The 26,382-nt window shown below is 43.2% G+C and overlaps 1 protein-coding gene across 1 annotated transcript in view; it reads right to left on the bottom strand.

Moving 5' to 3' along the window:
• Nucleotides 1-26,382, bottom strand: part of gpr158 (G protein-coupled receptor 158) — a 636,863-nt gene that overhangs the window by 103,272 nt on the left and 507,209 nt on the right. Inside the window, 2 exon segments of the mRNA XM_033015870.1 lie at nt 6,292-6,530; nt 15,849-15,958. Of these exon segments, the coding sequence (XP_032871761.1) occupies nt 6,292-6,530; nt 15,849-15,958 (349 nt within the window).

The raw sequence follows: 26,382 nt of genomic DNA, 5'->3' as shown, positions 1-26,382 counted from the left end.
CATGAAACAACAGCATACGATTGCACAAAGACAAGTGGCAGAGCAGCAATTGAGAGAATATAAAAAAGACCAACAACTGATTTAAATGATTAATTAGGGAGTAAAAATAGAATACTATCATAGTTAGCCAGAAATATAAAAGTTGGTGGTAAGATTTTCTACAGATAGTTAAATATCAAATTAATTAACAAAGTGAGCATTGGGCCTATATAAAGTGAGTCTGAGGAATTAGTAGTGGTAAACGAGGAGATGGTTCCTCACACTGCTTTGGCAAGGCCAGCAGCATAATTAAGGACAAGTCACACCCTGGCCACTCAGGCAAAAGGTGTAGAAGTGTGAAAACGCACACCACCAGATTTAGGGACAGTATCTTCCCAGCTGTTAACAGGCAACTGAACCATCCTACCACAACCAAAGATCAATGCTGAACTATTTATCTCATTGGTGACATTCGGACGATCTTTGATCGGATTTTGACTGCTTTACTTTGCACTAAACATTATTCCCTTATCATTTATCAATCTATACCCTGTAAATGGTTCGATTATAATCCTGTATTCTCTTTCTGATGAGTGGATAGCACGCAACAAAAGCTTTTCATTGTACCTTGGTACAAGTGACAATAAATTAAACTGAACTGGTAGACGAGTTAAACAGGCACCTTCCATCACTCGAAAATTAACTAAAAAATTAAATTAAATTAAATGTCTTTATTTATATTGCACATTTTTAGTCAACTTGCATTGACCCCAAAGTGCTTCACATAATTACATTCACACACACAGGCAAAGGTGGGTGAAGTGTCTTGCCCAAGGACACACACAGGCAAAGGTGGGTGAAGTGTCTTGCCCAAGGACACAACGACAGTATGCACTCCAAGCGGGATTCGAACCAGCTACCTTCCGGTTGCCAGCCGAACACTTAGCCCATTGTGCCATCTGTCGTCCCATGGGATACAAGTAATAGCCTCTCTGTGTGAAGAAGGATCTCGACCTGAAAAGTCACCAATTCCTTTTTTCCAGAGATGCTGCCTGACCCGCTAAGATACTCCAGCATTTTGTGTCTATTGTTGGTGTAAACCAGCATCTGCAGTTCCTTCCTACCAAGAAACATCTGTCAATCTTAAATGAGGAGGAATGATGGAACTAGGGGAACTTAGAAGTGTACAAAATATATGAATAGTTGGAGCTGTGGTCTGATTGGTCTCCAGATTCTGATGGATTTCACTTAAATATGTCTTCAAGGGGTATGAAGAAATATTTTTGATGTACTAATGGGCTGGATGATAAGACAAAATCTTGTTGGATATCAGAAAAGGCTTGATGGATTACACCTAATTTACTGTGTTTATAATTATGTCAACATTTGAAAGCAGTTCCAAGAACCAGAAGGCTTAAAGAATCATTTTTTAAGGGTGGTAGCACAATTGGCCACTGTAAGTTTGACAGTTTACACAGTTTTGCCTGCATTCCCCTGGCTCTCCTGTGAGTGCTCCTGCTGCCGAAGATTTAAGGCAAAAGGAAAACGATTTAATAGGAACCTGAGGGACAGCTTTTTCACAGAGAGTGGTACGTGTATGGAATGAGTTGCCAGAAAAGTGGTTGTGGCAGGTACGATAACAAAATTTAAAAGACATTTGGACAGGTACATGGATAAGAAAGGTTTTGAAGGGATATGGGTCAAATGCGGGCATATGGAACCTAGTGTAGATGACATCTTAGTCAGAATGGACGAGATGGGCCGAAAGGCCTGTTTCTGTGCTGTATGAGTCTGATTCAAACCACATTTGAAATTCACCCCTTGATAATATGAATCTTTAAATATTGTTTAGAGTTCTGGTCCATCTATTGAAATCATGGCTGTGCCATCAGCAACCTTATTGTCCAACTGTTGGCATGAAATCAACCCAGTTCCCAGTTCATTGGAACCAGGCATTAGACCACAAATAGAATTGTCACTATAATTAGGAAGCATGTATGTTAATGCAAAAAAATAATTAATTGCAATCAATTGCATTAAATGCCATGAATTATCTATATTACTAAAAGTAAGATCTTGACCACTTCCTGTTTCATGATTTTTGAAAAATCGCTGCCACTTACGGCTGTGATTTTTGGCCATCTTACTCAGAGTCCCCCTCCGCTGCACAGGACAAGAGGATTTTTCTCATCGATGAAAAATCAAAGAGTTATTAATGTTTTAAAAATGTTGAGATTCTCTCTGCTGCCCCTGCTGGTAGGAGGGGGGAGGGACTATAAAACCCTGATGTTTTGTACCTCACTCAGTCTCTGCAAGATGGAGGAATGAGAGGGTCACATCTCTCTGAGCTGTGAATAACACATGTCTACTCAACTGTGAGTGCCCTTAATGTGGTTTGAAAATGAAAATGTGGTAACTGCTTTGAAATGCTGCACTGCAAAAAGGTTGTTGTTGGTGGTGGTAACAGCTTTGAAATGCTGCACTGCAAAAATGGTTGTTGTTGGTGGTAGTACCTGCTTTGAAATGCTGCACTGCAAAAATGGTTGTTGTTGGTGGTGGTAACAGCTTTGAAATGCTGCACTGCAAAAATGGTTGTTGTTGGAAACTTGACAACTTCCTGTTTGCACTGTATATTTATTTTAGATAGAATGCTACCACTTACGGCTGTGATTTTTGGCCATCTTACTCAGTCCCCCGCCGCTCATCTGGTGCAGAGGATTCTTCCCATCAATGAAAAATATAAGTGTTATAAGTGTTTAAAAAAATGTTGAGAATCTCTCTCCTGTCAATCACGCCATGAAGGCCACGCCCCTTCTGGTTGGAGGGGGGAGTGATTATAAAACCCGGAAATGTGGGTGTGGCTCAGTCTCCGCAAGATGGAGGAGGGAGAGGTCACGAATCTGTCTGAGCTGTGAATCAACTGAACACACTGAATGTCTACTGAACTGTGAGTGTGGTGTCTATGTGGTGTTTTGTGTGGTTTTATAGTGGTTTCACCCTGCTTGAAATGGTATGAAATGGCATTTGAATGTGGTGGCCTGGCACCCTGCATGAAATGGTATGAAACTGCATTTGAATTTGGTGGCCTTGCACCCTGCATGAAGTGGTATGAAACTGTACTTCAATTTGGTTGTCTTGCACCCTGCTTGAAGTGGTATGAAACTGCACTTGAATTTGGTGGCCTTGCACCCTGCTTGAAATGGCATGAAACCGCACTTGAATTTGGTGGCCTTGCACCCTCCTTGAAAAGGCATGAAACTGCACTTGAATTTGGTGGCATTGCACTCTGCTTGAAGTGGTAGGAAACTGAACTTGAGTTTGGTGGCCTTGCACCCTGCTTGAAGTGGTAGGAAACTGCACCTGAATTTGGTGGTCTTGCACCCTGCTTGAAATGGTAGGAAACTGTATTTGAATTTGGTTGCCTTGCACCCTGCTTGAAATGGAATTTCAAGGAATAGTCGTGTGTCAACTGCTAGTCCACCAGCCGTGAGTGAGCTGCCAGCACATCAGGCTTGAGTGACTGAGCTGCCACCCCAAGAATTCATTTGGCCCACAATGCCCATACTAGCCCTCTGGAAACCAGTCCCTTCAGCCCTCAATACCCATACAACGGGTCCCACTTAATCTAGTATCTATGATAAATCATTAGGTCACTGTAATAAACAGTTTTTTTGTTCAAATGTATATTTTTTAATTGAATAACAGAACAAATGGCAGATGATGAGGATATTTATAGGCGACGAATTATGCAGTATGTGCAGGCGAATATTCTCTTGCGTAAGTTTGGTGTGTCTCTGTTTAGAGCATATTGCACATCACTCTATATTGCGCACCTGTGGTCAAACTATGGAAATACAAGTTTGCAGTGACTGAAGGTGGCCTATAATATTTAATAATAATGATAATAATAATAATAATAATAATAATAATAATAAAATAATAATAATACTTTCTCAAGACTGTCAATAGACACTAGACAATAAACAATAGGTGCAGGACTAGGCCATTCTGCCCTTCGACCCAGCACCGCCATTCAATATGATCATGGCTGATCATCCCCAATCAGTACCCCGTTCCTGCCTTCTCCCCATATCCCCTGACTCCGCTATTTTTAAGAGCCCTATCTAACTCTCTCTTGAAAGCATCCAGAGAACCTGCCTCCACCGCCCTCTGAGGCAGAGAATTCCACAGACTCACCACTCTCTGTGATAAAAAGTGTTTCCTCGTCTCCGTTCTAAATGGCTTACTCCTTATTCTTAAACTGTGGCCCCTGGTTCTGGACTCCGCCAACATCGGGAACATGTTTCCTGCCTCTAGCGTGTCCAAGCCCTTAACAATCTTATATGTTTCAATGAGATCACCTCTCATCCTTCTAAACTCCAGAGTGTACAAGCCCAGCTGTTCCATTCTCTCAGCATATGACAGTCCCGCCATCCCGGGAATTAACCTTGTAAACCTACGATGCACTCCCTCAATAGCAAGAATGTCCTTCTTCAAATTAGGGGACCAAAACTTCACACAATACTCCAGGTGTGGTCTCACTAGGGCTCTGTACAACTGCAGAAGGACCTCTTTGCTCCTATATTCGATTCCTCATTTTATAAAGGCCAACATGCTATTCGCTTTCTTCACTGCCTGCTGTAACTGCATGCTTACTTTCATAGACTGATGTACAAGGACCCCCAGATCCCGTTGTACTTCCCCTTTTCCCAACTTGATGCCATTTAGACGCCATCTGCCTTCCTGTTTTTGCTACCAAAGTGGATAACCTCACATTTATCCGCGTTACAATACAATACAATTTATTGTCATTTGAGCCTCAGTGAGGCTCAAACGAAATTCTGTTTCCACAGCCATACAAAGACAATTTCCTAGACATACACACAATTTAATTCACACAAACATCCATCACAGTGGACCCACTGTGATGGAAGGCAAAGTATTTTCGCTCCCCTGTTCTGCATGTCTCTCCCGATGTCCAAGCCCCAGGCGGGCGATGATAAGTCCCATGGGCATTTTAGGCCGTGCCGGGCGATTTATGGCCCCGCTCCCAGTCTAAATGTCACAAAGTTGGAGCCACCGGCGGGTGCTGGAATTTCCCACGGCCATGAAGCCATGCTGGGCGATGTACGACCCCGCTCCAGGTCTTTCCAACCCCGCGACACGGGCTGGAGAAGTCGCGTTGCGGGAGCTCCGGGACTTCATCTGCCGTGCATCTGCCCACTCCCCCAACGTGTCCAAGTCACCCTGCATTCTCATAGCATCCTCCTCACAGTTCACACTGCCACCCAGCTTTGTGTCATCTGCAAATTTGCTCATGTTACTTTGAATCCCTTCATCCAAATCATTGATTTATATTGTAAATAGCTGCAGTCCCAGCACCGAGCCTTGCGGTACCCCACTAGTCACTGCCTGCCATTCTGAAAGGGATCCGTTAATCCCTACTCTTTGTTTCCTGTCTGCCAACCACTCCTCTACCCCCAATACCATGTACCCTCATTTTGCCCACTAATCTCCTATGTGGGACCTTATCAAATGCTTTCTGAAAGTCCAGGTACATTACATCCACTGGCTCTCCCTTGTCCATTTTCCTAGTTACATCTTCAAAAAAATTCCAGAAGATTAGTCAAGCATGATTTCCCCTTCGTAAATCCATGCTGACTCGGACCGATCCTGTTACTGCTATCCAAATGTTTGGCTATCTCATCTTTTATGATTGACTCCAGCATCTTCCCCACCTCCGATGTCAAGCTAACTGGTCTATAATTCCCTGTTTTCTCTCTCCCGCCTTTCTTAAAATGTGGGATAGCATTAGCTACTCTCCAATCCACAGGAACTGACCCTGAGTCTATAGAACATTGGAAAATTATCACCAATACTTCCACGATTTCTAGAGCCACTTCCTTAAGTACCCTGGGACGCAGACCATCAGGCCCTGGGGATTTATCAGCCTTCAATCCCATCAGTTTATCCAACACCATTTCCTGCCTAATGTGGATTTCCTTCAGTTCCGCCATCACCCCAGACCCTCTGGCCACTATTATATCAGGAAGATTGTTTGTGTCCTCCTTAGTGAAGACAAATCCAAAGTACCTGTTCAACTCATCTTCCATTTCCTTGTTCCCCATAATAAATTCACCTTTTTCGGTCTTCAAGGGGTCTAAACTAAACTAAACCAAACTCAACATCCACTGAACGGAGGTTCTTATGGAAAATAACAAGATGGGTGGATGAGTAGTGTATGTCAGGTGAATCTATAGACCAAATGGTTCTACCATAACTGAGTATCTTGCAGTTAAAAATCAGACCTACCAATGGCCATCATGTAGTCCCAGCGGTCCACCAGGCACATGTTGAACTTCAAGCCATCTGCAGTCTGTCCCTGGACGATCAGTGAAACATTCCTGTCCAAATTCTCACACACCGCAGATGTCCACGAAATCAGAAACCAGCAAACTATCAGTAAAATGATTCCCAACATCCTCACCACTCTCCAGCTGGTCATGTAAGGGATTCGTTGTGCCGTCCGGGACAGGAAAACCTTCAATACTCTGAAACACAAAACAAGGGTAACATTAGCATCCAACATGATTAATGTCACCTCGGTACAGTCACAGGGATCATTGGAAGTGAACACAGATATTATAATATCTGGGATGGTGAATGGAGGCCAAGTCAATGGATAATTTTAAGGCAGATAGATTCTTGATTAGTACGGGTGTCAGGGGTTCTGGGGAGAAGGCAGGAGAATGGGGTTAGGAGGGAGAAATAGATTAAACATGATTGAATGGCGTAGACTTGATGGGCCGAATGAGGATCAGTGAATATTTTTAAGGCAGTGGGGGTGGCAGGGTGGGGGTGGTTTGAAAATAAATGAAGGGAAGTGAAGAGGGAGCAAAAAAAGAACATTGACAGGTAATATAAAGAAAAATCCCCAACCATAGAAACATAGAAAATAGGTGCAGGAGTAGGCCATTCGGCCCTTCGAGCCAGCACCGCCATTCAATATGATCATGGCTGATCATCCAACTCAGTATCCTGTACCTGCCTTCTCTCCATACCCCCTGATCCCTTTAGCCACAAGGGCCACATCTAACTCCCTATTAAATATAGCCAATGAACTGGCCTCAACTACCTTCTGTGGCAGAGAATTCCAGAGATTCACCACTTTCTGTGTGAAAAATGTTTTCCGCATCTCGGTCCTAAAAGATTTCCCCCTTATCCTTAAACTGTGACCCCTTGTTCTGGACATTTTATGTTCAGGATAAAAGGATGATCTGGGAAAGAATAGCGACCATTAAGAATGAACATAGCAGTCTGCGCCCAGTCACAGAACATAGGCAAAGGAATAGTTCTCCAAGGACATGTATGTTGTAGGAGCAGAATTCAGGACGTTGAGCAGTAGAATGCTCGAAAAATAAAATACCATTGAAAGGACATGGTATGAGATGTCTTTGCTGCCATAATAATCCTTGGGGCAGGATGAAGCACCTCTCAGCGTGCTGTCGGAGACACGGGAGGAGATGGCTGGGGCTTCAACGGAGATTTTCCCATCTGTTTCCTCTAGTTAATCTTGAGATGGATATGTGTAGCATTCCACCAGTTTCAGTTGATGCTACATTGTCTGCTACAGTCAATTTCCTCACTCAGGAATAATTTGTGGTGTCAAATCCTATTTCAGTATGAAATGGTACCTCTCCACTGTAGGTGAGCTTTCTAATTTTAATCTGCAAACTGTGCAAACTCATTTCCCCATTATGCATTTAAAGGACTCCTGTGGATTTAGCTGCTTAATTTTATAAATACCTTCTTCATTCAAGCAAATATAATGACAAATAACAACCTGCATTCACAAAGCGATAAATTTAAGCTCTTGCTTTAGAAATTCTTTCGGAAACAATGCAACTAATTATTCCTGTTGGCATTCAGAGATTTATAAAGTTGGGTTTGATCCATCAGGTCCATTCTAGCCATATGGTAATATCCACCCTTGCAATCTGAGTAGAGATTTATGCTGGGTTTTGCATAGAATTGCCAGCACTTACAGTGCAGTGCAGCTCAAGAACAGGCACTTCGGTCCACAATGTCCATGCTGAACATGATAGCAGGTTAAACTAATCTTCTGTGCTGCATATGATCTATATACCTACATTCCCTTCATTAAAAAGTTCTATTTAAAAGCCTCTTGAATGCCACTATTCGATCTGCTTCCACCATCATCCCTGGCACCATGTTTCAGGCACCCATCAACCTCTGTGTGAAAAGAATTGCCTTTAAACTTTGCCCTTCTCATCTTAAAGCTGAGAGAAGATAAACTATGTTTGTCTAATCTGCCCCTGGAGCTAATACCCTCTAATCCAGGTTAAATTCTGGTAAACCCTTCTGCACTTTCCCGAGCCTCCACATCCTTTCTGTAATGCATCAACCAGAAGTGCACACAATACTCCAGATGCAACCTAACCAAAGTTTTATAAAGCTGAAACATGACTGTCACTTATACTCAATGAAGACATATTATTGCCTTCCTTACCACTCCATCTAATTGGGTTGGCACTTTCAAGGAGCTATGGACTTGGACCTTAACATTTCTCTGTCCATCAATGCTCTGGTTTGCCATTAACTGTATACTTTCCCCCTACATTCGTATCCTAAAGTGCAGCACCTCGCACTCGCTCAGATTAAACTCCATCTGCCATTTCTCTGCCCATTCCTGTCGCTGATCTACATCCCACAATATAGTTTGATAATCTTCCTCACTGTCCACAACTCTGCCGATTTTGGTGTCTTCTGCAAACTTACTAACCAACCCATCTACGTTTATGTCCAAGTCATTTGTATATATCACAAACAATAGAGGTCCCAATACAGATCTCTGCGGAACGCCACTGGTTATATACCCCCAACCAGAATAACACCCTTCCCCGCCACAACTATGTCTTTTGTGAGTAAGCCAGTATTGAATCCAAACAACCAAGTCAATAGACAATAGACAATAGGTGCAGGAGTAGGCCATTCAGCCCTTTGAGCCAGCACTGCCATTCAATGTGATCATGGCTGATCATCCCCAATCAGTACCCCATTCCTTCCTTCTCCCCATATCCCTTGACTGCTATTTATAAGAGCCCTATCCAGCTCTCTCTTGAAAGCATCCAGAGAACCCGCCTCCACCGCCCTCTGAGGCAGAGAATTCCACAGACTCACTACTCTCTGTGAGAAAAAGTGTTTCCTCGTCTCCGTTCTAAGTCACCATGGATTCCATGCATCTGAATCTTCTGGATCAACATACCATGAGGGTCATTACCAATTGCCTTAGTAATATACATGTAGACAACATGTAGACCACTGCCCTACCCTCACTGATCCTTTCAGTTCATAAGACATGACCACCATGGACAAAGCCATGCTGACTATCCCTAATTCGCCCATTCATTCCCAAATGGGAGTAAATCCTATTCTGAACAATCCTCTCCATTTGCATTTTGAAGTGCAGACAAGCTCGATATCTTGTGAGCAATTTTGGGCACCATATCTGAGGAAGGTTCTGCTAGCTCTGGAGAAGGTCCAGAGGAGGTTTACAAGAATAAGCCCAGGAACGGGTAGGTTAACCTATGATGAGCGTTTGTCGGCACTGGGCCTGTACTCGCTGGAGTTCAGGCGAATGTGGGAGGTACCTAATTGAAACATACAGAATAGTGAAAGACTAGGATAGAGTGGATGTCGATAGGATGTTTCCACTATTGAGAGAGCCTAGGACTTGAGAGAGTCATGGACTCAGAATTAAAGGACATTCTTTTAGGAAGGAGATGAGGTGAAATGTCTTTAGTCAGAGGGTGGTGAATCTGTGGAATTCTTTGCCACAGAAGGCTGTGGAGGATCAGTGAATATTTTTAAGGCAGAGATAGATAGATTCTTGATTAATACAGGTGTCAGAAGGAGAAGGGGATGGGGAGAAGGTAGGAGAATGGGGTTCGGAGGGAGAGATAGATCAGCCATGATTGAATGGTGGAGTAGACTTGATGGACCGAATGGCCTATGTCTACTCCTATTCCTCATGACCTTATACCTGCATGAATGTGCAAATTCCCAAGTTAATTTGCCGTTGACTTCAGATTTATCTGAAATTCAACAGTGGAGCAGGAATGTGCTGGGATTCTGCAAGGAATCTACATAAGAATCCTAAACCAAATTAAATCTAGTGCTGTATCCTCTAATATATTCAGTGAGGTGGCATTTCAAGGCAGCAGGGAAAACGTCAAGTTGAATTTGATAAAATTGTAACTTGAGTAATGTTTTCAATTATTTAAGTCTGTTTCAAATGCTTTCAGTGGATATTTTTATTTTTAAAAGCATGCAATAAGTATGAGGGGTGTTCAGAAGAATTGAAAAAGACTTAGCTGCGTCTTGAAGCCCTTCAGATGAGGATGTAGCCTGTCTCAGCCACATCACTCATTCCATCACTGGAGACCTAGTTGCTGCTCAGTGCGATACCATTCAGCTCCAGAGTGGTCTCAGTTGGCTAAATTTCATTTCTGTATTTGGACGATATTGACGTTTTTCAGCAGCAAGTGTGAGGATTATGTCCCACTTGGCAAAGTGCAATCCTTTTGCATTTTTTTCCCAGTATCTTTGAAAACATACTAGGAGAGGACTTGGCATAAAGCCTGGGCTAAAGAGGAATTGTTAAGCTGCTTCATCTTCACAGTGAGTGAACATACAAAACAATTCTTGTGACTGGCTTCACCGTATAGAGGTCATTTATGTAACAATATCAAACATGGTTTTCACACATCACTGAATCATCTAGAAATGGCTGAAACTAAATGGCCTACTTAATGACATCTGACATTTTCCTTATCAGCATGGTCATCGTTTCATCCCGTTTGACTGTGTTTAAAAATCCTAGTAACTGCATAATGCGTGCTGGGCCTGATAGAGTGTCTCTGCTTTCAGTCTGAAGAAGGGTTTTGGTCCGAAACGTTGCCTATTTCCTTCGCTCCATAGATGCTGCTGCACCCGCTGAGTTTCTCCAGCATTTTTGTGTACCTTCTGCTTTTAACCATCCTGGTCTCAGCCAGAAGAGAACAGAAACTGTCTATCTCGTCACTCGCTTATTTCAAAATAACCTTGTGTCACCCATTATTTAAAATCTAAGAGATTTAGTAATCTAATTGTAATTTTGTATTACAAGAGATTACAACAATCTTGGATCATTGGACCAGTATCTTTTCTCTGAAACCAATATAAAATCTCTGCTTCTCACTCCACAGATGCTTCCTGGCTTGCTGAGTGTTTGCAGTAGTTTCTATTTTTATTCCATAGTTTGTCTGATATTTGATATGCATGGGGCCCCAGCGCCAAAAATGTTCCCTTTACTTTTAATTCCCCTTCAGTGCATTAAAAGCCCCTGCCTCACAGTACGAGTTCATTCCAAGAGCTCTCCCGAGTTTGCTCTGATTCGAACTCGGAGATTGACGGTAATGGCCACTCGTCGGTACTCGGGGCTCTCGTGGACATTTTTCAACATGTTGAAAAATCTTCGCGAGTCTTCCCGTGCTTACCTGCCGTTAACGAGTCTTCTCGCGTACCTGCCGTTAGCGGTACGAGCTGCTAAGAGTCGTCCCCGAGCTTCGACGTACCCGCTACGTTCATTCTTCGTGCTTACCACGAGTTTGATTTTTTTTAAACTCGGGAGAGCTCTTGGAATGAACTTAGGACAATGTATTTAGTTTGAACATTTACTCTGCCAGCCTTTGGCATTCTTCCGCATTTCTGCCAGCTACAATACGATCACTTCACCTGTCGTAACTTCCCTTCCCCACCAGTTTTTGCTTTCTACAGGGACCACTCTCTCCATGGCTCCCTGGTTCACCCATCTCTCCCCCTCCCCTAGTACTTTGCCCTGCAACTCGAGGAGGAGGAACACCTATTTCTACTCCACCCTCTTCATCATCCAGAAACCCCAAACAAACCTGCTCGGAGATCTAGAGACTCACATGCACATCCTCTAACCTCGTCTATTGAGTTGTTGTTCTTACGTGGCTTCCTCTGCATTATTTAGACCAAGCACAGACTAAGCGACTGCTTTGCTACGTACTTGTGCTCTGTCCACCATGAATGGACACAGTGCTGGAGTAACTCAGCAGGTCAGGCATTATCTCTGGAGATTATTTATAGGTGATGTTTCAGGTCCATACCCTTCTCCAGTCTGAAGAAGGGTCTCGACCCAAACCATCATCTATCCATGTTCTCCAGAGATGCTGGTTGACCTGCTGAATTACTCCAGCACTGTGGCTCATTTTGTGCATTAACCAGGATCTGCAGTTCATTGTTTCTACACTCTGTCTGCCGTGGCCAACTGGAACTCTCGGTTGTTAGCCATGTCATTACCTTGACACCTTGATTGTAATCATGTGTAGTCTATTGGCTGACGGGATAGCACACAACTAAAAACCTTTTCAGTGTACTTTGGTACACATGACAGTAAACTAACCTAAACCAAACCACTCCCCATTTCCACACCAACATGTCTGTCCTGGGCCTCCTGCATTGCAGAGTGAGGCCAAGGGCAACTAGAGCAACACACCTCCTATTCTCCCTCGGTAAACTGCGACCTGAAGACATAAACACCATATGCTCTAATTTCAGGTAACCTCTGTTCTTCTATGCATTTAGATACTCCACCATCCTGTCCCTTCAGATTCTATCATCTGCAGCCCAAATTATCTCCACGAATTATATCACAGCCTCTATCGTTATCTCCACGAATTATATCACAGCCTCTATCGTTATCTCCACGAATTATATCACAGCCTCTATCGTTATCTCCACTCATCCCTACCCCAGCTGATTCCATCTACCAATCCACCCTTCCACATCTGGATCCATGTATCACATGCTAGCTCTTGCCCCACCTTCCTCATGGCTTTTCTATGGCGATCACCCCTCCATTCTTTCAATCCAGAGGGAGGGTCATGAGATGAAACGTCGAATGTCCATTTCATCCACAGCTGCTGCCTGACCCACTGAGCAGCTCCAGCAGCTTATTTGTAACTCATATGCACTGTCGGCACTTTCTTTCTCTGTACCGGGTCACTTCCACCTTTGCATGGAGACACAAGGAACTGCAGAAGGCTAGTTTACCAAAAAATGTACAATGTGCCGGAGTAACTCAGCAGGTCACACAGCATCTCTGGAGGACATGGGTCGGCAATGTTTTGGGTCAGGAGAACGTCAGTCTGAAGAAGGATCTTGATCCAAAATGCCATCTACCCATGGTCTGCAGAGATGTTGCCTGACTGCTGAGTTACATCAGCACTTTGTGTTTTTTTCACCTTTGCATGCTAGCCCTACATATCCAAATATCAAATATTTTATCATATATTAGGTGTTGGTACCAAGTTTTCAAGCATCCATCAGCTGGAAGGTTGCATCAACATTGAGCCTTAATTATCAAATGTCTCTGCTTGTCCCCAGAATAATTGATGGACTGACACTGAGCCCTGAAGGGGTTAGCCAGGTGTTAGCCGGGTTTGAAGTTTATTTTTGATGGGGATGGGTCGGTGGTGGTGCTGCAAGCCGGCAGCCCTGACAGCAGCGTGTTTTTTCTACTCTTTTTGTTTTTTTTAGTTTGTCCTAATGTGTGTTTTTAATGTTCCTCCGTGTGTCCTGTGTGGGGTTGGTGTGGGGGGTGGTGTGGGGGGGGTAAGGGGGAAACCGCTTCAGTCGCCTCCTCCACGGAGAGGCAACTTTTTCCATGTTGCCTCCCCCGTGGCCTAACATCAAGGATCGGTACGGCCTTTCCCGGAGACGCACCCAGGGCTTCAGCTGTAGGCGCAGCGTGGACTCTCGTCATGGAGCGGACGAGCCCTCGCCGGGGCGAGCCGGAGGGGAGTGCCCCGTTCGCTGGCCCGCGGCAACCTGAAGCCACGGTCTGCGGAGCTCCAGCTGGTCCGGCGTCCTGGGCCTGGGATCTCTCGTTGTGGACCAGGGAGGAGAAGAGCTCCGACCCCCGGTCCGCGGCCAATTTCTACAGGAGATTATCAGCCATAATCACATTGAATGGCGGTGCTGGCTCGAAGGGCCTACTCCTGTACCTATTGTATATTGTCTATTGACACCGCTGCCACTATCACCCCTGGAGTCTTTTAGTCATGGTCATCGTCCTCACGGCCCCAAGGTTTACTGGTGCCCACTTTTCTATACCTCTGCAATAGTAGTCTGGCTGTCTTCTTTGGGCAGCCTTCCTCCGCTTTATTTTGCTCCTGTTTTCCCAGTTCTATGAACATCTGCATATTTGTCTGTGAGTAGCATGGCTGTCACTGTGTATCCTTATGGCTCCCATCTGCTGCACGATAGTATTCAGTGCACTAGTGGTGCAATGTGCTTTTCTAACTGCAATGCAACTAGGTTTAAAACACAATACATTTTATGTTTCTAGTGACAATCTTTCTCAAAGTATGAGACAATTGATCTGACTCCTCTTTCTAATAAGACACTATTTTGAAATACATGATGCAAATTTATTGTGAGCATTGACCTTCCAGCTAGCCATGGGAGTGATTTCTTGTGCATTCTGACCAAACTGTCTTCCAGCTGTTAATAATATTGACTTACAGTGCTGGATCTGATGACTGATCTCTCCATCAAAACCACACACATTTGCAATCATTCCACTCAAGCCTCAGTACGCTAGAAGCTCAAAACCCCTCCAGACCTTTGCAATGCCAAGGGGAATTGTGAAGTTATAAAATAATATAGAAACGGTGTAGGCCGTTTCATCGCAGAGCCTGGTCCACTATTCAGTGAGAGCATAGCTACTCAATGACCTTGGAATGTCAAGAAATTGCAGAAAGCTGGAATCTTGAGCAGACTGAGAAGGGTGCTGATCAATATATAATAGGTGCAGGAGTAGGCCATTCGGCTCTTCGAGCCAGCACCGCCATTCAATGTGATCATGGCTGATCATCCACAATCAGTATCCCGTTCCTGCCTTCTCCCCATATCTCCTGACTCCGTTATCTTTAAGAGCTCCATCAAGCGCTCTCTTGAAAGTTTCCAGAGAACTGATCCTCAGAGGCAGAGAATTCCACAGACTCACAACTCAAAATGTTTCCTCGTCTCCGTTCTAAATGCCTTATCCCTTATTTTTAAACTGTGGCCGCTGGTTCTGGACTCCCCCAACATCGGGAACATGTTTCCTGCCTCTAGCGTGTCCAAACCCTCAATAATCTTATATGTTTCAATAAGATCCCCTCGCATCCTTCTAAATTCCAGAGTATACAAGCCCAGCCGCTCCCGCCAGCCCCGGGAATTAACCTTGTGAACCTACGCAGCACTGCCTCAATTGCAAGAATGTCCTTCCTCAAATTTGGAGACCACAAATTTTCTTATAATTCAGGTGCAGGTATTAAATTTTAATTGAGTTTAAATTTTTTAATTACAGAATGCTAAGGTATGCACAGTTATTAATCTTATTAATAATAATTAATCTGATGATTAGTTCCTAGACCAGCCTTGCCTGTTACAACCACATATATATCCATGATTTCTAAGTAGAAATCTAGGTTATAAATCCAGGTATAATGAGAACACAGAACAACATTTTTAAGATCACAATTTCTATGTATTATGTCTAATAGTTGGAAAATCCTGGAAATGTTACCAAATATAGTCTTGATAAGTGAGATATAGAAATGGAAACAATTATCCCAAAATGCACAGCATTATTGCAACCTCCAAAATGCAAAATATTGTAATAATTAATGGAGATAATAAAGTGGTGGCAAACAGTGTACATACAGATAGCTAATCTGCAGGCACATATGTCATGGCAGTTGTGAAGAAGGATATCAAAAAATGGAAGACAGTACCTGTACAACTTGAGAGTAACAGTTCCATAAACAATTGCAAAGCCCAAAAGGCGAACCCATCGTAGAAGAATACATCTGAATATGCTTGGCTGAAAGTAGAGTATAACAACCTGTTGGAGGAAAATAAAGGGTAAACTTTACATGCTCTTTGACAGGTTCACACTGTTCCGGAGAACGTGGCACATTGTGCACTCAGTCACTAATATAAAGCATTTCAATTTAGGTTTGCACAGGTAAACATGCAAATACATTGCTAAATCATTCTCAGATTTGGATTCACATTATTCTCTTGTCATATAAACCAGGATGCAATGAAGGTCATAGGGTAAAGAGTACCATACATAGGTATGATCGAACCACATACATATATACACGTGATGCAAAGAGAAAAGTAAACAATATGCCGCATACAGTGCTGCAGCGAGAGAGAAACTGGACATAAAAATATTGCAAGGTAGGTGGGGAAATCAACACTATACCCTTAGTTAAATAGAGGTCTGTTCAGTAGTTATGCGGAGGCAACTGTTCCTGAATCTACTGGTACATGCTTTCAAACGTTTCTATCTTGTGCCCAATGGGAGAGGGGAGAATCAAGAATGACCAGGATGTGGATGGTCCTTGATTATGTTGTCTATTTTTCTCAAGGCATCATGAAGTGAAAATAGAGTCGATGGATGGGAGGAGGCTGGTTTGCAGGATGGACAGAACTGTGCTCATAACACACTGCAATTTATTGCGGTCTTGGACGGAGTGATGATGTTAGAGCTACTGGACAGTAGTCACTGTGACAGGTCACTTTAATTCTCCCGGAGATTGGAATGATGGAGGCTGCCCTGAAGCAGATGGGAACAATGGACTGTTGAAGTGAGTAGATTTAAGGGCCAGTCCCATGAGCATGCGACCTGCATGCGGCACGCGCGACCTAAAGGGCCGGTCCCACCAGCATGCGCCTGCATGCGGCAAGCGCGACCAAACCAGAAGCGGGGGCCGCGCGGAGGTCGAATGAGCGACATGAAGTTCGAGCGAAGTCCGCGGGAAGTTCGCACGTGACGTATGGCGTCGAGGCGGCTGCGGGCCGGCAGGCCGTTGCCGCGTGGAATTTTTAAACACGGTCAGTTTTTCGGAGCCCCGCGCGATGTCGGGACCAGCTCCGCACAACTCCATATGGCTCCGGCGATCGAAGTGGGACCGGCCCCTCGAGGCCGTACGGCTCAAGCGACCACGTTAGGTCGCGCTTGCCGCATGCAGGCGCATGCTGGTGGGACTGGCCCTTTAGGTCGTGCTTGGCGCATGGAGTCGCATGCTCGTGGGACAGGCCCTTAAGATATCTGCGAAGACTGTGGACAGTTCATTAGCGCACAAATGTATAGAAAAATGTCCCTATGAATGCCATCCAAAGCAATGGCTACTCAGGATGTGAATGCTATTTTAGATTTAGTTTGGTGACATAGGGCTCCTTCATGTGATCTGGGTTGATGCTGTTTCAGATGTATTTCAACTGGCAGATATTCACTTTAAATTTATCATATACTCGTTCCTCGGTACACAATTATAAAAGAGCAAGGATTCTTCATTATCATATTGTTGTTCTCATCAATATATAAAAACATATTAAAGAAAACAAACATTCCACACGGCTAATACATCAAAACCTATAAAGGGAGTAATCATTTATAAAGCACAGTCATATTTCATGCACTTCTGAAAGCTATGCTGCAGATGATTTTTTAATGGATGATATTTCATAAACCAACAGTCCATTAGCTTATTTCTCTAAAGTAGCAATGCTATTATGTTCAGTGTTAAGAATACAGGGTTTACAGTGGTTCTTGGAATTTGACAACAATGGAAATATTATTGATCAACTCTGTTCTTTACCAGACATTATGAAAAATGTAACAGTTCAGAAACGTTTCAAGCACAAGAGCGAAATATTTATAATTAAGTTGTAAACTTGCATGAAAATAATTGTCAATGAACATAATAGATTGGGTTTAGTCATGGAATCTATAAGCTTGGAAATAGGCACGACAGCCCCTGTGTCCATTCTGGCCATCTATCTATACTAATCCCATTTCTAGTACTGCCTGTAACCTTCAATGCCTAGACATTCCAGATGTTGTTAATGTTGTAATAATACCTGCCTCCATATCTTTCACTGGTACATTATAATGTAGCTCTTTCTTTGTGTAAAGGACCATGTTATCCAAAATCCAGCCAAAAGATGGTCTTTCCCCATGTTTAATTTATAGATATTGCACAGAGATACGGCCCACCAAAGACGACCATCGATCACCCATTCATAAAAACAGAAAATAGGTGCAGGAGTAAGCCATTCGGCCCTTCGAACCAGCACCACCATGCAATATGATCATTGCTAATCATCCAAAATCAGTACAATGTTCCTGCTTTTTCCCCATATCCCTTGATTCCGTTAGCCCTAAGAGCTATATCTTAAGCCCCTGTCCCTCTTTCCCGAGTTACTCACGAGTTCTCCCGAATTTTCCCCTTAATTCAAACTCAGAGAATGTCCGTAGCGAGCCCGTAGATATTTCGAAGCGGCTCGTAATGCCAGCCGTAGGTACTCAGGGCATCAGGTAAGTCGGGACGTTTTTTCAGCATGTTGAAAAATGTCCACAAGTAAAAAAATAGCCCCGAGTACCTACGGCTGGCATCTCCGAGTTTGAAAGGGGAAAACTCGGGAGGATTTGTGAGTAACTTGGGAAAGTGGGACAGGGGCTTAACTCTCTCTTGAAAACATCTAATGAATTGGCTTCCACTGCCTTCTGTGGCAGAGAAGTCTTTAGATTCACAGCTCTTTGGGTGAAAAAGTTTTTCTTCATCCCAATCCTAAATGGCCTACCTATTATTCTTAAACTGTGACCCCTGGTTCTGGACTCCCCCAACATCGGGAACATTTTTCCTGCATCTTGCCTGTCCAGTCCCTTAAGAATTGTATATGTTTCTATAAGATCCTCTCTCATCCTTCTAAATTCCAGTGAATATAAGCCCAGTCAAACCATTCTTTCATCATATCTTAGTCCCGCCATCACAGGAATTAACCTGGTGAACATACGCTGCACTCCCTCAATAGCAAGAATCTCAAATTATGAGACCAAAACTACACACAATACTCCAGGTGTGGTTTCACCGGGGTCCTGTACAACTGTTCACTTTAGTTCTGTTACCTCACTTTCTCATCCACTCCCTACATATAAGCGGCAATTAACAGAGGCCAATTAAACTAATTAATGAATAACTGTACACAGTTCCCTGAAGGTAGAATCTCATGTAGATAGGGTGGTAAAGAAAGCTTTTGGTCTGCTGGCCTTTATAAATCAGAGCATTGAGTATAGAAGTTGGGATGTAATGTTAAAATTGTACAAGGCATTGGTGAGGCCAATTCTGGAGTATGGTGTACAATTTTGGTCGCCTAATTATAGGAAGGATGTCAACAAAATAGAGAGAGTACAGAGGAGATTTACTAGAATGTTACCTGGGTTTCAGCAACTAAGTTACAGAGAAAGGTTGAACAAGTTAGGTCTTTATTTTTTGGAGCGCAGAAGGTTAAGGGGGGTCTTGATAGAGGTCTTTAAAATGATGAGAGGGATAGACAGAGTTGACGTGGATAAGCTTTTCCCATTGAGAGTAGGGAAGATTCAAACAAGAGGACATGACTTGAGAATTAAGGGACAGAAGTTTAGGGGTAACATGAGGGGGAACTTCTTTACTCAGAGAGTGGTAGCTATGTGGAATGTGCTTCCAGTGGAAGTGGTGGAGGCAGGTTCGATTTTATCATTTAAAAATAAATTGGATAGGTATATGGACGGGAAAGGAATGGAGGGTTATGGTCTGAGTGCAGGTAGATGGGACTAGGGGAGAATAAGTGTTCGGCACGAACTAGAAGGGCCGAGATGGCCTGTTTCCGTGCTGTAATTGGTATATGGTTATATGGTTATATGATAAACTAGAAACCCGCATATTTTTGAGATCTTTGGAGGAAACTGGCGCACCAGGAGGAACCTGCATGGTCACAGGGAGGATGTTCAAAATCCACACCAGACAGCACCTGAGTTCATACACTTACAATGTTAACGTTATTAATTGCTCCATATTTGGACCTCATGATCTTATTGTATGAGTTTCTTTATAGCTGGTAATGAAAGGTTAATTTGATTAATACATTGTGTAGATTTTGATAGAAGGCTGACAGTATGGATGTTAACGCAATATGAACCGATTGTTATCTGACAATTTTGTAAACAAATGGAAATATCATTAGCTCTTTGGAAGTGTGAGTTATATTCGAGAAAACCAGAACATAAGAATAACTCACCTTCCACTTCTGTTTAAAGGTAATTAGATTCTATTATTATTTCAGCCCTTTTATTACGAATTCTTAGAATATCCAACAATGAAAGAGTTTTGTTTATAAAAAGAACACAGGCACAAATACCAGCAGGCAGCACTCAAATAGTAGCAACTTTTATAATAATCCTTCCAGATTTTAACAATGACTATATTTAAAAAGATAAAAAAATATATGTATTTTGATGCACCTGAACACTGTTAATTTTATTGTATTCGCCGACGACACCACTGTTGTGGGACGAATTACAGATGGTGATGAGTCAGAGTATAGAAGTGAGATCGACTGACTGATCAAATGGTGCCAGCACCACAACCTGGCTCTCAATATCAGCAAAACCACAGAACTGATTGTGGACTTTGGAAAAGGACACACAATCCTGTTTACATCAATGGGACGATGGTGGAGAGAGTCAAAATCTTCAAATTCCTGGGCGTGCATATTTCCGACGATCTTTCCTGGACCGAGCACACTGATGCAATTATAAATAAAGCACATCAGCGCCTCTACTTCCAGAGACTACGGAGATTCCGTATGTCAAAGAGGATTATTTTTGAACTTCTACAGGTCCACAGTAGAGAGCATACTGACTGGTTGCATCATGGCCTGGTTCGGCAACTTGAACGCCCAGGAGCGGAAAAGGCTGCAAAAAGTTGTGAACACTGCCCAGTCCATCACCGGCTCTGACCTCCCCACCCTCGAAGGGATTTATCGGAGTCGCTGCCTCAAAAACGCAGCTAACATCATCAGAGACCCACAACATCCTGGCCACACACTCATCTCACCACTGCCATCGGGAAGAAGGCCAGGTCCAGGAACAGCTGCTTCCCTGCAACCATCAGGCTATTAAACACTAAAACCTCATAAGCTATGAAATACAATAGACTACAATAGACTATTATTATTACTATTATTATTATTATTATTATTATTATTATTATTATTGCACTGTTAGTGTCTGTTTTTTTGAGTTTTGTTATATTATTTATTATGATTACATATTCTGTTGTGCTGCAGCAAGTATGAATTTCATTGTTCTATCGGGGACATATGACAATAAAACACTCTTGACTCTAAGGAATACAGAGTTAGTGATGATGCATCATACTGTATGGTAACCGCTGCAAATTCAGTTCAGTTCAGTTTAGTTTATTGTCACGTGTACCAAGGTAGAAAGAAAAGCTTTTGTTGCGTGCTAACCAGACAGCGGAAAGACAATTCTTGATTACAATCAAGCCATTCGCAGTGTGCACATGATAAGGGAATAATGTTCACTGACTGATACTCTATACCTTTTGAACCTGGATCTTTAGACCATGAAATGTGGTACATACTTAACAGCCTTTTTTTTTATTTTTTAATATATTTTTTTATTAAAGGTAATCAATTACAATGCTTCAAACAACTTTATATCAAATTAATTCAATTTGCATTAAGTAAAACACTAGTAATACTTATCTACTATTTTTTTAGAAATAATGATAGAGAAAGAATAGAACAGTTATAAATCATTAAGAGAGTGATTAAATAATAATTTGATTATATATAAGAAAGAAAAGAGAAACGAAAAAAAAAAAAAAAAAAAAAAATATTTTTAGTAACCACAATATGTATTATTAATAACACTACTACAAGTGATAGTATCAATAAAGACATATATGTAATTCCAATATAAAAATGAATTATTCTCACCAAATCCCGCAGGGTGCACGCCGAGCTGTGTTGCCAAGAACAGCTACTTCTCTAAATACTGTATATATGGAGACCATATCTGTTCAAAAGAATTATACTTGTCCAATAGGACAAATCTAATTCTTTCCAGATGTAACGTCTCCATCATCTCTGTTGCCCACATTTTGGTTGTGGGGGATAATGTTCCCTTCCAAAATTTCAATATGATTTTTTTTCCAATTATTAAACAGTAATCAAAGAAATTTCTTTGATTTACTGTAAGTGATAGATGTAAATCCGGAATTCCAAATATTATTAGCTTTGGGTTAGGGTCCAATTTAACTTTGATGACTTCAGAAATAACTTTAAAAATTTCTGTCCAGTAATAATTCAATTTAGGACATGTAACGAAACTATGTATTAAATTTGCCTCTGCTTTCTTGCACTTATCACAAATAGCGGAGAGATTCGGAAAAATACTATTTAATTTAGTTTTCGAATAATGTAACCTATATAATACTTTAAATTGTATCAGTATATGTCTGGCGTTTAATGAACACCGGTGTATTCGTTGTAGACTTTCTTCCCAGTTTTCTTTTGTTATAGCCAATCCCATTTCATTTTCCCATGCTTGACGATATACTTCCGTTATTGGGTTCTCCTTATCCAAAATGATGTTATATATATAGGCTATTAATTTTTCTGTATTTGGATATAAATTAAACAGTTCATCTAACAATCCTGCTTCTTTATTTTTATAATCTTGTGTATTGGATTTAATATAATCTCTAATTTGTAAATACCTAAACAAATGTTGTGGAGACAATCCATAAATATCTTGTAACTCCTGGAATAAAAGAAATTTTCCTTTTCTATACAGGTGTTCTATCCTTGTAATTCCTAAATCATCCCATTGTTTAAACCCCCCATCTTAACAGCCTTTTAATAGGACAATACAAGCCCTACACTAAATCTATATAAAGCCTTTGGCCATGAAAATCTATAATGAATGAAACTGGTTGGATGACCTGGCAACAACCCAGGCACCAGACTTTAATGTGACAAAGGATGGTGACCCTGCAATTTTACTTCGGAGTCACGTGAGTGACTACGTGAAGACCCCGCCAGTACGCATGCGTGTCATATCGTCTATCGCATTGTCCTCTACTTAGAGGTCCTGCTAAAAGTCCGGGGCGAAGTCGGGACGGAGGGGAGACCCCAGTCACGAACTTTAGGGAACCTCGGTCACGGGGAATCCCACCCACAGACCTAGGCGCTCGGAAGACCGCGGAATGCGGGTAGCGAGCAACGGTGAATTCACCTTTGAGCCGCTGGCAGTAGAACCAGCGGCTTCATATTGGTTGAGAACCCGCTCGGGAGACCGTGGAATACGGGGAGCGGACGGCGGTGGATTCACCTTCGAGCCGCTGGCAGTAAAACCAGCGGCTTCATATTGGTGCCGGGGGCACCTGGACAACCGCTCCGGAGACCGTGGAATACGGGGAGCGGGCGGCGGTGCATGCGCCTTCGAGCCGCTGGCATTGGAGCCAGCGGCTTCATATTGGTGCCGGGGGAACCTGCTGAACCGCTCCGGAGACCGCGGAACACGGTGAGCGGGTGGCGGGTGGCGGGTGGCGTGCCTTCGAGCCGCTGGCGGTGGAGCCAGCGGCTTCATATAGGGGCACCTGGAGGACCCGCTCCGTAGAGTGCGGGATGCGAGGAGCAGACGGCGGTAAGTTGCCTACTGAGCCGCTGGCAGTAAAACCAGCGGCTTCATATACACCACCCCCCCCCCCCCCCCGAAGCAGGATACCACCCCCCCCCCGACTTTGTAAATCGCGGCTATCTCTTTTATAGGGACTGCGAGGATATCCTGGCTGCAGTTACTGCGGGGATACCCAGATCGGTGGGGGAGGGGGGGGGGGAGGGGGGGAAGCCCCGACTGGAGAACATCACGGAGAAGCCCTGCCATAAGGGACCGCTGAGAAAAACCTCGGGGGAGAAATAACCCGCAATGGAAGCCTTTCTACAAGGACCACAGAGGGAACCCCAGCTGTAACAAACTACGACCACGAGACCAGGCTCGGGAGGAGCGTTGCCCCGCTGGAGAAGGTTTTAAAAAAGACATGCAGGTAAATTCCTTACTCGAAGGTCGTTTTGTGCTATTTTGTGAGAATATGATACAGGAATGGACCGCATCCAGACTGACTGCGGAGGACCGCGGAATTGCGGGCAATCAGCAGCGGTAGACTGCACCTGGATCACTATTGATCGGCAGTCTCCGACCTGGCACCTGCACAGTCGGAATCAACAACAAACTGGTGGGAAGGCCAAGCAGAAGTCGGACAAGACGAAGACTCGGGCGAGTCAGGCTGTGAAGACTCACCGCTGGCAGGAGCAACTGTGATCGCATATCCTGCATGGAGCGGTTGATGGATCAGAAGCTCCAATGTGACATGCTCCGGTATATGGAGTCTAGTCACCATGGGGTCCCAAGACGCCCATGGCAGCACCTTATAGAGGGCTGCATAATGCAACTCCCTCGACAGAGGGGAGCATTAGGAGTCACTTCTGGGCTGACTCTGAAGACGGGTTTGGCTGAAGATACAACAAGTGTGCAGGGTGTGCAGGAACAACACTACCAGCAGCAGGAGCTCGACGAGTGGCCGTCGGGTTCAGGAAGGCCACTTCATCACGCAAGAGCTCACATCTTCGACGGCAGCACCCCTACGCACCCACCAGCAAACCACGATGAACTGAAGCTGGTGAAAGCTTGAAGGCCGTACAACCCGGACAAAGGTCTTTGTAGGCCACAGCCCAGAACGGCCTTCCTGGAAGATGCGCCACCCTCGTACTCGAGCTCCTCTACCTCCCAGGAGCAGGTGCAAAATCATGCACACATATTTGAGACAGCTCCTGGGTCGGGTTGCATAAGTCCTCCCATTCGGATAAAGGTATGGAACCACATCGATGATGTCTCCTGTCACGGATACAAGTTGGTAATATTAAACTGGTTTGAATATTTACACTGGTTTGGGATAACACTAGATTAGTTTATACTGCACAACAGGTATGGTTGGAGTTGCCTTTCAAGGTACGCTCACAAGAATGGGATGTGGACTGATCATTGTCAACAGCCTCAACCCGCATGTGCAGTATAGACTTTTCTGAATAACTTCCATGTGATCATTTCCTCTCACAGGGTTGAAGATATTTGAAATGTAACTGGATAAGGCAATGATACACTCAGGAGCGTTGCAAAATGGGCTAACTCCAGTTTTCAGATTATTTACCAAATCACTACTATCAGTGCTTCAACTGCACAGAGCTAACAAATAAGTGGCATTGCCAATCTGGATGATATTGAACATACTGTATTTTACTAAATTAGCCTTATCAGCAACATAGCTATATTTGAGAAATTGGGTCTCACCCGTCCAATTAAATTTAAATTAAGTTGATACCAACTGAAACTATTGATTATTGGGATACAATCATCCATTTATTTGTCTGGGATCAGCTCTAAGACAAAAAATTAGACCTCTGCTATTTTTAGCTCAAACTATCAAAGTCATAATGATGGACAGCTTTGCTCCACTAAAACCTCTAATCCGTAAATCTTCAGTCATTTCCAAGCTGATGCTATTGCCCAAAGATGGGTAATTTACTAATACCATCTCTAGTTACGGAGGCAGATGGGATTAGCATGAGTTATCAAGTGTTCAGTCATGGTATCAACTGCCAATGGACACCAGGTGCATTCTGTGCATTAAAGGGTGTGTGGATATGCATAAACTGCATGCACAAGTCCAAGGTGATACACTTGGTGGTGGTATATGTTAATCACAAAGGTACAATCAAATCAAAGTATCCGGTGATAGTTTTACCAAACCGCATTTAGCACTGGTGTATTATTATGCAAAATCAACGACAACACAGAATGAATGTGTGATCACAAAGTATTTAATGACATTGTGGATCGATGGAACACTAACTATTGAGATGCTTGCATCCAGGCTCAATCAACAGTGAACGAGGCATATAGTGGCGAATGGTGCATTCTCGCTACACTAGGGAGGAATGTTCTTTTATGTCTTCCTCCATTTGGCCTCAATAGACGGGTCTTGCAAAATTCAGCAAGATTCCCGCTTCCGGGTTTTCATAGTGCCTGCCTGGGTTATATACCTATGGCTCCCACTGAGGCGAAGAATGAGCATAAAACCTTACATAGTTATTTCCGGATTAAAAATATGCTGGTTCAGTTGTGATGTTGAAACCATCCTCTGCATGATATAATCAATTAATAGACTTACAGACTCTGAGAGATCGTTCCTGCGGCTCGGGTTGTCAAACCATAAGCGTTAAGAGTGCTCACTACAGATTGCAGGGATAGCACCAAATAGCAGCTATCTGCATAGGAGATGGGAAGCATTGTTTATGCTTCCTTACGTTTAACTCGGCACGGATGACTGACACATTAAAATTCAGTTTTAT

This window comes from Amblyraja radiata, chromosome 2 (assembly GCF_010909765.2).
Source record: "Amblyraja radiata isolate CabotCenter1 chromosome 2, sAmbRad1.1.pri, whole genome shotgun sequence".
NCBI classification, from domain to species: Eukaryota; Metazoa; Chordata; class Chondrichthyes; order Rajiformes; family Rajidae; genus Amblyraja; species Amblyraja radiata.
This window is presented reverse-complemented; position numbering and strand designations above follow the sequence as displayed.